General features: G+C 39.7%; 1 protein-coding gene across 1 annotated transcript; it reads left to right on the top strand.

Annotated features, from left to right (window-relative positions):
* The first annotated feature begins 7,223 nt into the window (after positions 1-7,223).
* Positions 7,224-11,053, top strand: actc1a (actin alpha cardiac muscle 1a). The gene is made up of 8 exons (XM_085133578.1): positions 7,224-7,352; positions 8,754-8,907; positions 9,016-9,144; positions 9,225-9,420; positions 9,513-9,674; positions 9,887-10,078; positions 10,462-10,643; positions 10,782-11,053. The coding sequence occupies exons 2-8, from the start codon at positions 8,779-8,781 to the stop codon at positions 10,923-10,925; spliced, it is 1,134 nt and encodes a 377-aa protein (XP_084989704.1). The 5' UTR covers positions 7,224-7,352; positions 8,754-8,778; the 3' UTR covers positions 10,926-11,053.
* Positions 11,054-12,054: the final 1,001 nt, after the last annotated feature.

The raw sequence follows: 12,054 nt of genomic DNA, 5'->3' as shown, positions 1-12,054 counted from the left end.
GTCCCACCTATGAGCATGTAGGTGTAGGACAATGGAGCACTAATATGGAAACTTTCATGGCACCTCACATATTTATAGAGCTGGCACTATCACTATAAGAAGGCTCTGCAGTTCAATTAAAAGCAAAAAGCTTTGAAGATAAAGTATAAGCACACTGATATGATAATCCCGCAGTTAACCCTGGCTTTGTGAAGGATTTCGCATTCATATTTTTTTGTATTAACCAACTTGGGTGTGTTGATTTAACTGTATGATCATTTTAGTTAATATAGTGTTTGATGACTGACAGTTGTATCAACTGATAGTTTGATCAACATCTCAACCAACATGCTGTTTATCAAATATAGTCAAACATCTGGCACCTAATCGCTGTAATGGCAGGAGCAGCACTACGGGACTGAGAGAAGAATACATTATTAAGGGTTGTTGCAGGGTTTATTCCTGTTCAGTGACAAAGCTTTGATAGCTCTTTTAATGTTCTAGGTGCATATAAAGCAAAGCAATGAAATATTCAGTTAGTTATCTATATGAACTTTAAAACCCAGACAGCAAGACGACATTGAATTGGTGTTGATTTTTCATCTGGTCCATCGTTATGGTCAGGATTGAAATGTCAATTTTGAAACAACATTTAAATACTGTGGTTAACCGACATTCTAACTTTAATGACGTTGTAATAATGTTGATTTACAGTTGTTTTTTTGTCATTGATATTTGATCTATTTATAGTTGACCTGACAACAACAACTTTGAAAAAACATCTATTTATAGTTGACCAGATTAAAGCCGGGATCACTCCGAAGCACCTCTCTCACATCCTACAGGTCACCATCGAAAAGCCATTGATTTGTAGTTGAGCGTTAAATTGTATTGGAACTGAGCGGGTATAAAGTATCAGAGAAAGTAGATTGAATCAAAGATTTCTGATCTAGTTACAATTTACCCGCTTAAAAAATCATGTCGAAATGCCATGTATGTATAATTAAAGCAGCGATCATTTGGACTATTCCGTAGCACCCCTCTCACAGTGGTACATCCCTCCAGGTATCCATTCATAAGTCTTGTACAGTAGAGCGGGAAATTACGTTTCAGCTCAGCGGAATTGACCGGTGAAGGTGGTCTGCACCACAATTAGTATAAGGTAAGAGTGAATGAATTTTCTTCTATTCTTTATTTTGACGGTCGCATTTGACTAAAAGTAAAAAACTCGTTAATGTACAGTTTCGGATAAAATCTGGAAGCAACAAATAAATTGCACCGAGAACACAATCGATCAGCAAATAAAACATTTTCGTTTCATAAAATACTGTCTTTCCGTTATAAAGCTAGCATAACGCTTCGTGGGTTCCTTTGTTAGCTTTGCAGTCGCCTTGCCCACCGTAACCCGGACTGTCGCTCTATGGTTGCTTTTTTGCAAAGTACTAAAATAATGTGTTAAACTCTGCAATATGATTGGTAAATGTAAAGATAACTATAAATGTGTACAATGACTTTGTTACTTTTGATGATTGGAGAGCACCCGCTTCAATTCGCACACAGTTCGAATGCTCACGCGGCATGCCCACGTGACTTTCCGTTGCACGCACACACGACTTTCCGTTTGTGCCTTGAATAATGATTAATTCACCTATCTGTAATATATCTCGGCTATCATGTTTTTCCTCTTTTTGTTGACATTGTGCCCCTTTTTTTCTCTTTTCAGATCAGATTTGTTAACTACCATCTATCCAAGTAAGAAGCTCGTGTCCTTAAATAATTCCTAGTGTTTAACCATTTACTTATTTGGCTATTTTCAAATATAGCACCATTTTCTTTAATCTGATATACACTGTCAAGTAGGCGCAAATTAAGGTCGATGGTTGAGGCCGCAGAGTCAGATATACTCCGGCACTTTGAAGAGATGGTTGGTGAACAAAATATCCAAAGCGACAATGCACAGGTGGAAGTTAAGCGACCGTGGGTGGCAGAAGAGTCTGGTGTGTCTCACTGTTGTCACCCAGGCATAGACAGGCAAGAATTTAAAGCCTTGTACACTTGTGCACTTCACAAATTCCTTATATACTGTACCTTCTTGCACGTCTCCGTTTCCTGTGTGTATTGTTACAAATGAAACTGTAACTGTAGGAAAAAATACATCAAAACCACATTTACAATTACTTATGACTGTTTTTAATTTCATTTCTTTAGACCAAACCTCCTGTACACTTATATGGACTCTGAGGATGAGCAGCCTAAAAAAAACGGTTTCCCCAGGCCCCTCGAGTGAAAATACCAGGTAATAAAATACTGTCTAGTGTCTGTGTACATATCTGTGTGTGACACAAGGAAACTTTGTAGACAAGTTGTCTGTATTCTTAAATGCTTAAAAAAACAACTTTTTCTAAACAGCCCCCACCACTCCGCAGTCTGCACCCCAGCCCACTGATAGCAACCATCATAATGCCCCGCCCAGCTTCCGGCACCTTTTGCCACTCCGGCACAACACACAAACCGACACAGCTTTGCGATCTCCCCAGCATGTAGAGTCTGATGTCAATGCCGCCGCTAGAGATGGTATGCTTTTATAAAAGTTATTAAGCTGCATCACAATATCATTGTACTCTTATCTTCAAAACACACATTTATACTGTTCAATGTCATGTTGTTTTGATTTTTTTTTTTTAGATTCCAGAGACTCTGTGAGGTCACTATTATGAGGCAAGTTCTAAAATCTTGGAATTTGACAGTTTACATGGTATTACAAATATATGTGACAGGCAAAAACTAGTAAACACTTTTAGCAGTTACAACAACTTATACTTGAATGCAGAATGTGAAGCCATCACTTATGGATATAATAGTTTCTCGCATCATACTGCTTAATCTGTTTGTCACAAGTCATTAATCTTTCTATAATTGTTCTTTGAAACAGATGCGACCTTACATAACATTTTAACGATGGTGTCAGACCTGACCAGAGCAGTTCACGATCTCCGTGAGGAGGTCAGAGCCAACCGCCATCTCTGCAGCAATGAATCTGTAGATGCTGGGGTATTGCCTCTGGATTTGCCCTTGCACAACTTGGAGGAGCTAAACAATGCAGAGGCAGCTCTGCAATCACCGGAGGCAAATAAGGCAATGGTAAGTATTTAAAGGTTTTGTAAACTTTGTAACTAAGAAGTGCAATAGCTGTCAAATTTGATTAAAATGCATAAGAACTGCCTGTTGATGTACGATCTGCTTGATTATACAACAGCAGGCTAACATATATTACTAACAAATACATTCTACTGCAAATACTTTGGTTTATTCTTTGTATGACTTGAAAATCAGGCTTAAGGGAAAACTAAATGATATGTTTCTGTCATCAATTGCATGATGTAAACACAGAAGCATTTGCATACACATATGAGACATGCTAATTCCATCTCTTAAAATGTCTCCATAGGTGAGACGCTTTGCGTTGATTGGAGGGACCACACTGGAGGTGCGAGTCCGCTGTGTAATGGCTTATGCAATTACAAACGAGCTGGCCTCTGTACTCAACTGGGCAGGGAAAAAAAAACAAGGACCAGACAAAGCAAAAAAGGGCATTTAAAGGGACAGCACTGTGCAAATGCATATTTGGTAAGTTTGACCTTTTATTGTTGTTTTATGAGCCTAAAGTGAATAATAAAGGGATCAATTGATGTGCTGGGTGCGTTTAACATTTCCTTTGTCCAGTCTTTGCTAGATTTCTTTGTCTTTCTTAATAACAAGATTTTTATGTCCTGTTTCTCTGGAGATGGAGTCGTAGGTCTTCAGCTTCTTTTGTCCTCGGGTTGTACAGTTTGTACATCCCGAGGAACCCATGTTTTCTTTTTTTGAAAGGATACACGGCACACCATGCTAAGACATATCAAATGTTCTGATAATAGCTCTTTCAAAATCAAAGTGATGTGGCAGTTTGCTGATTTCCGCCTGGTGACTTTCATGTTTATCAACCTAGTAGTTTACAGACTTTCTCCCTGCTGAAGAAATTAACAAGAGGTTATTCATGTGCTCTAATTCCCCTTTTCCCTTTTTATAAAAATTTTTTTTTTTGTGTTTATTTTTGTCCTAGATGGCCTGACGCAGCAGGTAGGGGTGAACTCTATGTCTGAGTTTGTCTTTGCTCAAGCAGTCCAGAAATGGCTCAGATGCGCTCCATATCGTATGGGTGGCGCAGGGCACCCAACATCCATCCCCATCCCGGAGTAAATAACAAAAAGTGATGTGAAACAAAGAAATGTAAAAAGGAAACTTTGTCGTTCAATAAAGTATTTTGCAAATGATACATGTCTATTGGCCTTTTTTATTGTTTGTTTTGTTGTTGTTTCTGATGCTTTATATTTTCGGGATATTACTATTGACATGATACATTGTAAGATAATTTTTAACATATAAAGGGTGTCCAATTTGTACAATTATCTGGTGGTTTAAGTATTGATGGAAACTTGCAGTAGTTTAGTATTGATTAAAATAGCTATAGATTGTATATATTTGTAACTGTAGATTTCAGTCATGATTTTACTGTTGTTTCAATAGAAACCAACGGTGCGAAACGAGGTGGAAAATCAACACCATAGTTCAACAGTGTTTAAATATCAGAATCTAACATTGTTTCAATATTAACAGTGTGTCATAATTATATGTTAAATCAATGTCAGCGTTCAACATTGGTTCCATATCAAAACCTGACGTTTCAATATTAAAAAGGGTGCAAGAGTGACGTTAGGTCAACATCAGATTTCAATTGATTCAATAGAATCACCTGATATTGACTAAACATTGTTTCAGTGTCTCCTTGCTCTCTGGGAACACACATTTAAAAAACTGCTTTTACATAATCTCAGACCTACTCAGGTTTAGAAGATATAAAAAACTATTTGAAAGCAATCTAACCTAAATTCAGCAGATTTTTTATAGCTTAACCTTATGGTCCTCAAATGCTGAAGAAATGAACTTTTACTCAAATTGCTAATGTGTGGCACTACATTTTTAGAAAATGTAGAGCAGTCTTTTTTCTTTTCTGAAAGGTATATTGTAAATGGTCAAATGATAAACAAACCCCTGTCTACCTAACAGGCTGTGCAGAAGCAGTTGTTGCTAACAGCTGCTTCAGAGTGTGCATGTGGACGTGGGGGGCTGCAAAGGAGGCAGCTGCCAAGACAGACATACCGTGTGCTTCCTACATTCCCTTATAAGGACGAATGTCCCTCAAAACCATGACCCATTTAAGACCATTCTCTTTTTTCCTGATTAAGACCTGGTGATAAAGATAGGACTGCCAAAAAGTGCTTCTTTGACTTGAAGGGAGCTGTTGACAAAACACAGAAGCAGTTTCACCCAAAGGCTGGTGTGATCTTTCTGCTTCATACGTTTTTGCTCAGAACAACAAGCCAGATTATGGTGAGCATACACTAACGCCATATTGAAACAGGTATATTTGAGCATTTCTGTTATAACACTTTTACACTTTACTGCAGTAATTCTAGTTATTTTTTTATTCTTCACAAATAAAACACAGTCTATAAAGTCTCAAATAAATAGCTCCAAAATAAATGCAGAGCCATATATAAAACTGCTTTATTTAACTCAGTTGCAGTTAAATATGATTTTTAACTACCACATATATCTATTTAATAAGTAGTAAGTCCATCTTTGCCAACAACACAAGTGCACATAAAAGCAGGAATTCATGTTTTCTTGCCCAACTATATGATCTGAATGCTTTTTTCAATGCTAAGTCCTTTTGCAGATCATCAGAGGGCAAATGACTCCTGAAGCACTGCGGTCATGCACTATGATTGCTGCTGCTATAAAAATGTAATTAAAGAAACTAGAAGAACACAGAGTTCAGATATGACCTGACATAATTTACGCACAGTCTATCCAACATCAACACAGGGCGGTCGTGCCTGATTTTCTTGTTGGAGTCCCCATAGACACTGAGATCACCAGTGATATATCTAGCTCTTTACAAGACCCCAGATCCTTTTCAAATCTGTCTTGATTACAAAAATGATACTGCTCATGGTAGGTGAGAAAAGATTCCTTCCAACGTTACACAGCAAATTTGATAAAACTGGACAATTTAAGAAAGTTGTAATATCCAGTGAAAAAACTAATTTTTGGAAGGTGAATTGTATAAACAGACCGTGAGAGTCAAAAAAATGTGAGTAGAAAAAAACAACAAGTAGGTTAGTAGTGCCTTTGCCTTACACATGGCTACAAATGGAATATTTCAAAGTCTTGATGCTGCGGGGGGTATTTACATTCTTTCTGCACTCGCTGTTGCCTGTTCTGGCTTCAACATGGGGGTAGTGTGAGTTGACAAATAAGGAGTGTGAGCTACGCTGTGTGTGTGGCGACGTGCAGACTCTGGCACCTGCTGCTCTGTATTTCCCTAAAAGGACACTCTGGAGCCAATCAGAACAGAGAACGGATACTCGTCACTCTTGCATTTGCCATCCCAGGAGTCTGTTGTCTGGTGGAGGTTTTGGAACTGCCTTTAGCTCCCTCCATTTACCCCCTTACATGATTGCCTCTCAGCTGTCTGGAATTTTATGGCCCCCACTCTTTACAAACGACGTTGGCAAACTCTCCCAGGCAGGTTCACCTTAGACGACTCCTTAACCAGACTGCTCAGGCAAGATCTCGTATTACTGTCACACCATTTAATCACCCACATCCCCAGGACCCTGTTTGAGCTTAGTCATATTAACACATCCCTGGGGATCTGAATGGCAGCTCCACAAACTATGAATGGGATAAATGTGTTGCTATGCATAAATCTGCATTACAAACTATTTACTGATGGTTTTGCAGCAGATTGTTTTTCCCTGATGGGAGTACGACAAGCTCAGCTTTTAGATTTATAAAGAATCCACAAAAATAATTTGGCAGCTAAAATACAACTAAATTCACTATTTTCATGTACAAATAATATTGGTTTTAATAATACTCCCATGCATATAACATTAAAATCCTTAATCATATAGAAGATCCATATGCACGGTCATTTATCACATTTAACCTTCATGTACCTTTTAAATACTTCATAATGTAATCATCTATCTTTAATAAATTTCCCACTTGCTGCTTTTTCCCCCCTTACTTCTATCTATGGCATTCAATGTCCAGGGCAGCATCTCTATAGATTGGTGGTATTTCCTGACACAGGATCCACTTTAATGGACTATTTTGCTGAGCAACACTTAATTTGGGCTTGTGTGAACCCTTGAGCCCGCCCACCGGCCCCCAGCTCCAGGACGCAGAGGCATATTTAAGGAACCCCTTGCACCCTTGCCCCTTTGTCCCAGTGGAAACTCCAGTCTTGTGGTTACAACTTGGTGAGTCCTTTTGCTGGATCATTGCTGTGTTTCAGATGCTGCTTTTTGGAGCATAGGGGTCAGTGATGATGACCAGATAGTGCTGCTGTATATTACAGCCAGTACATGGATATACTGTATTTATTACAGCTAGAAGTTGTTTCTTGCCTAAGCAGATGTTTTATTGTTTTGTTAAAGAGTGGTAAAAGGATAGGTTGTGTGTGCTGAATAGTTTAAGGGCTGCTGCGGTATATGAGGGCAAGTCAGATGCCATCAAGACTTGCTTGACTCGGAGAAGCAGGCAAACAACACTAGCTCAGGTTAGACTCAACATAAGGAAAATTATCAGTTGGAAATCATGGAAAGCAACAGATAAAGATTTTTTTACAGATTTTTATGTAACTGTTATGTTACTTGAGCTAAACTGATAATTAGACTAATTTACTGAACATAATAATTGGTCAAATATACCTTTAAATTCAAGTTTTATGTTTCTCAAAATCAAGTTTTTGTAACTTGGTCATATTCACAGCTACAGACAGCAGTCTTTAAGGTTTACAGGGTTGTGGCCTACTATAGGACATCTTAGACAGAATAGGACAGCGGTAAGACTTCAAAGAGGGGATGCTGGCACTTGGGATGCAGGCTCAGGCCTGAGAGCCTGGAAGACTCCAAGCACATGGTCTCCATCCAAACAGAGGAGACTACTATGTGGCGACAGCTGAGAGGAGAGCCAGGCCTCCACTGCCACTTGTCAAAAGTCACACTGCCTCAGCTGTTAACTGGCTGTGGCTTAACGATGAGATACTGAGAAGGGGTTGTGGGGGCAGAGGGGGGTTTACAAGAGTCCAGAGGCTGAAAATAGACCCATGAGTGTGTGGTGGTGGTCCTGTTTTGGCTTTTCAAGCAGCTATAAGGCTCAGAGAGATTAGACTACTCAAAAGTGTCTTCATACTGAACATAGCGCTACATTATTTCATAGAATTGCACAACTTTGTTTCTTCATGTGAACTTCTGCTTCTTTAAATGGAAATAATAATGGATTGGATTTATATATAGCGCTTTTCAAGGCACCCAAAGCGCTTTACAATGCCACTATTCATTCACTCTCACATTCACACACTGGTGGAGGCAAGCTACGGTTGTAGCCACAGCTGCCCTGGGGCAGACTGACAGAAGCGAGGCTGTCATATCACAACACCAGTAGGTGGGAGGTGAAGTGTCTTGCCCAAGGACACAACGACCAGGACAGAGAGCCCGGGGATCGAACCGGCGACCTTCCGGTTACAGATACGCTTCCCAACCCCCTGAGCCACGGTCGCCCCATAATAAAGAAATAATAAGAAATAATATGCATTTAAACATTTCTGTAAATATACCAACCTAATATTCTGATTAATTTCTATCTTTTGTGTTATATAGAAAGCCAGCCCAGTACAGACCAAACATGTGTGACGACGACGAGACCACCGCCTTGGTGTGCGACAACGGTTCTGGCCTGGTCAAGGCTGGGTTTGCCGGTGATGATGCTCCCCGTGCTGTCTTCCCATCCATTGTTGGACGTCCTCGTCACCAGGTTGGAATACGAGAAAGGCCCCAAGTTTCTGGGAGATTACATATTTGTTGCCCTGTCACAAGATGTCTGTTTTTAAGTCTTGAGCTTGTTTGTTTTATTCATTCTCAGGGTGTGATGGTAGGTATGGGTCAGAAGGACAGCTACGTGGGAGACGAGGCCCAGAGCAAGAGGGGTATCCTGACTCTGAAGTACCCAATCGAGCATGGCATCATCACCAACTGGGACGACATGGAGAAGGTGCGAAAGATATAAAGATGTGGGAAAACTGAAATGTTATTTTTGTCAACAAATAACATCATTCTTTCCTGGATTCACAGATCTGGCACCACACCTTCTACAACGAGCTCCGTGTGGCCCCAGAGGAGCATCCCACCCTGCTGACAGAGGCCCCCCTCAATCCCAAAGCCAACAGAGAAAAGATGACCCAGATCATGTTTGAGACCTTCAACGTCCCAGCAATGTATGTGGCCATTCAGGCTGTGCTGTCCCTCTATGCCTCCGGCCGTACCACTGGTGAGCCCTCTTCTGTGCAATGTTGCATGTAAGTTAAACTATATCAATCTGTGCATATTTTCTTCTAACAAACTACTGCCTTCTCTGGACAGGTATTGTGCTGGACTCTGGTGATGGTGTGACCCACAATGTGCCCATCTATGAAGGTTATGCTCTGCCCCACGCCATCATGCGTCTGGATCTGGCTGGTCGAGACCTGACTGACTACCTGATGAAGATCTTGACTGAGCGTGGTTACTCCTTTGTCACCACTGGTAAGAAAATTACCAACTTTAGCCAAAAACAATCCCACAGAATTTTAATGAAAAATGTAAACAGTGATCTATTTGACCTTACCTACAGTTTCCAAATTCCTGAACAGGCAATGTGCATATACTGTGACCGTGCTGTCAAACAGAATTCTGAACGTTCTAGATATAAACATACTTGTCCTGGTTGACTGAACTGTGATATTTCCTCCATTTAGCTGAGCGTGAGATTGTGCGTGACATCAAGGAGAAACTGTGTTACGTGGCTCTGGACTTTGAGAATGAGATGGCCACAGCCGCATCGTCCTCCTCCCTGGAGAAGAGCTATGAACTGCCTGACGGTCAGGTCATCACCATCGGAAACGAGCGGTTCCGTTGCCCTGAGACCTTGTTCCAGCCTTCTTTTATTGGTCAGTTGATCCACCGCACATACACAGAAAGGCACAAAATTTATTTTGGTTTCATACCAATACCAGCAATAGTAGTACCTTAGGTGTATTGTTCTCATGGGACCTAATGTCCCATGAGAACAATAAAGCCATATATAGGCTGTGTATAAATATAATTCATAATACACTATACTGGAGTTCTGTATAGCCTCCCCTAATAGCCCTTTATACCTATAACGCTATTAATTCATAGACACTTACGAATCTTACTAAATGTGTAAATGGTAACTAGTAGCATTTATCTCCTGAGTTTCTTCTTGTTTTATTATCTACATCTTAAATGTATTGCAACGACCACCAGTGTTAGCTGCACGAACACTTACCTCTTTATAACTTTTCCCCAGGTATGGAGTCTGCTGGCATTCATGAGACGGCCTACAACAGCATCATGAAGTGTGACATTGATATCCGTAAAGACCTGTATGCCAACAACGTGCTCTCTGGTGGTACCACCATGTACCCTGGTATTGCTGATCGTATGCAGAAAGAAATCACTGCCCTGGCTCCCAGCACAATGAAGATCAAAGTGAGTCCAAGGAGTGCAAAGTTATTAAAATGTATTTTGTCAAAGAAGAAATAAGCAAGCCTTTTATTCAAATTTTGGCATGGTGTAAAATGTTCTAATATGTACTTCATTCCTGATTTTCCTATCCACTCCTTCCAGATCATTGCTCCCCCTGAGAGGAAATACTCTGTCTGGATCGGTGGCTCCATCCTGGCCTCCCTGTCCACCTTCCAGCAGATGTGGATCAGCAAGCAGGAGTACGATGAGGCTGGCCCCTCCATCGTCCACAGGAAGTGCTTCTAAATCTTCAGACATCACCAAAAATCTCAAAACCAACCACACCAGCTTTGCTTCTATTTCTGTATTTCTACTGTTCCTTTTGCTGTATATACATGTACTGTTGTAATAAATATAGTTCCTTTTATCAGTAATCCAGAGAGTTGGAGTCATGCTTTTTCCCCAAAGAATATCAAATATAATTCTGAAAAACAAATACAATACTTCAGACAAATAAATAGTGTGTTTGAAAAAATGGCAACACAAATATACAGTATACTCAAAAAAAGTGTACTTTTAGCAAAAGAGTGGTTACATCAACAATTTTAATGAAGACTAAATAAACTTTTAATTATTTTAACAAACTGCCCTTTTCAAGGCATTTTCAGTTTTCTATAGCTCAAAAGTTAAACTGCTTAATTAAACAATGATGGTCAACTACTATAGTTAAAGGGTTGAAAACTTCAGCAACACTATTCTGTGACTGCTTTCTTTCCTTATAGACCCTGCAGTTAATAAAATGATAAACTGATGCATTTATTATTATCAATTAGTATCTAAATAATGCCAGTCTTACACACACTATAGACAGCAAGCTGGTTTTGATCAATCTGTGGTTTACACAGAGTTTTATACATTTTGGTATGCAAGATAAAATAGTCGAAACACTGCTTTACCTTTTGTGCTATCAGAAAAAAACAAAAATAAAAAAAGCTTCACTCTAATTGCAGCATACTTCAGAAAGATGATAGTGGGAGTTTGAACCCTTTAACGACAAACATTAATGCTTTAGAATCACTTTTTTTGTTAGTTGCACTCCCACAACCCACCAACTAAATAACATCTTGGCTACAACGCCATCAGTATGCTGCTTCTGTTAAGTTACTGGCCTTTTAAGAGCCAAACCCACATTATGTAGTATAAGGTGGTATAATTTCCAGCAAAAGAAAATTCTGGGAATGAGGAATTTGTAGGCTACATCTGTGAATAATCATAAATTTCTTGCACAGCCACTGATGTCAGCGGTTCCAACATTTAGGCAGTAATTATGTGGTGATGACTTTATCGGCCCCAGTGCTGGTACGTTTTCAGTGAAAATGCATTTAATCAGTTCTAGATTTGGGAGCTGGCACTCAAGTATGTTCAAACAAGTGCA

Source organism: Neolamprologus multifasciatus, chromosome 15 (assembly GCF_963576455.1).
Source record: "Neolamprologus multifasciatus chromosome 15, fNeoMul1.2, whole genome shotgun sequence".
NCBI classification, from domain to species: Eukaryota; Metazoa; Chordata; class Actinopteri; order Cichliformes; family Cichlidae; genus Neolamprologus; species Neolamprologus multifasciatus.
Note: the sequence above shows the minus strand (reverse complement) of the source record. Positions and strands in the feature narration are given on the sequence as shown.

Excerpts from the sequence above, each read along its gene's own strand:
- actc1a (XM_085133578.1), top strand. The coding sequence starts at position 8,779 with ATGTGTGACGACGACGAGACCACCGCCTTGGTGTGCGACAACGGTTCT. Across the intron at positions 8,908-9,015 it reads TTGGACGTCCTCGTCACCAG|GGTGTGATGGTAGGTATGGG; the intron begins GTTGGAATACGA and ends ATTCATTCTCAG. Across the intron at positions 9,421-9,512 it reads TGCCTCCGGCCGTACCACTG|GTATTGTGCTGGACTCTGGT; the intron begins GTGAGCCCTCTT and ends TTCTCTGGACAG.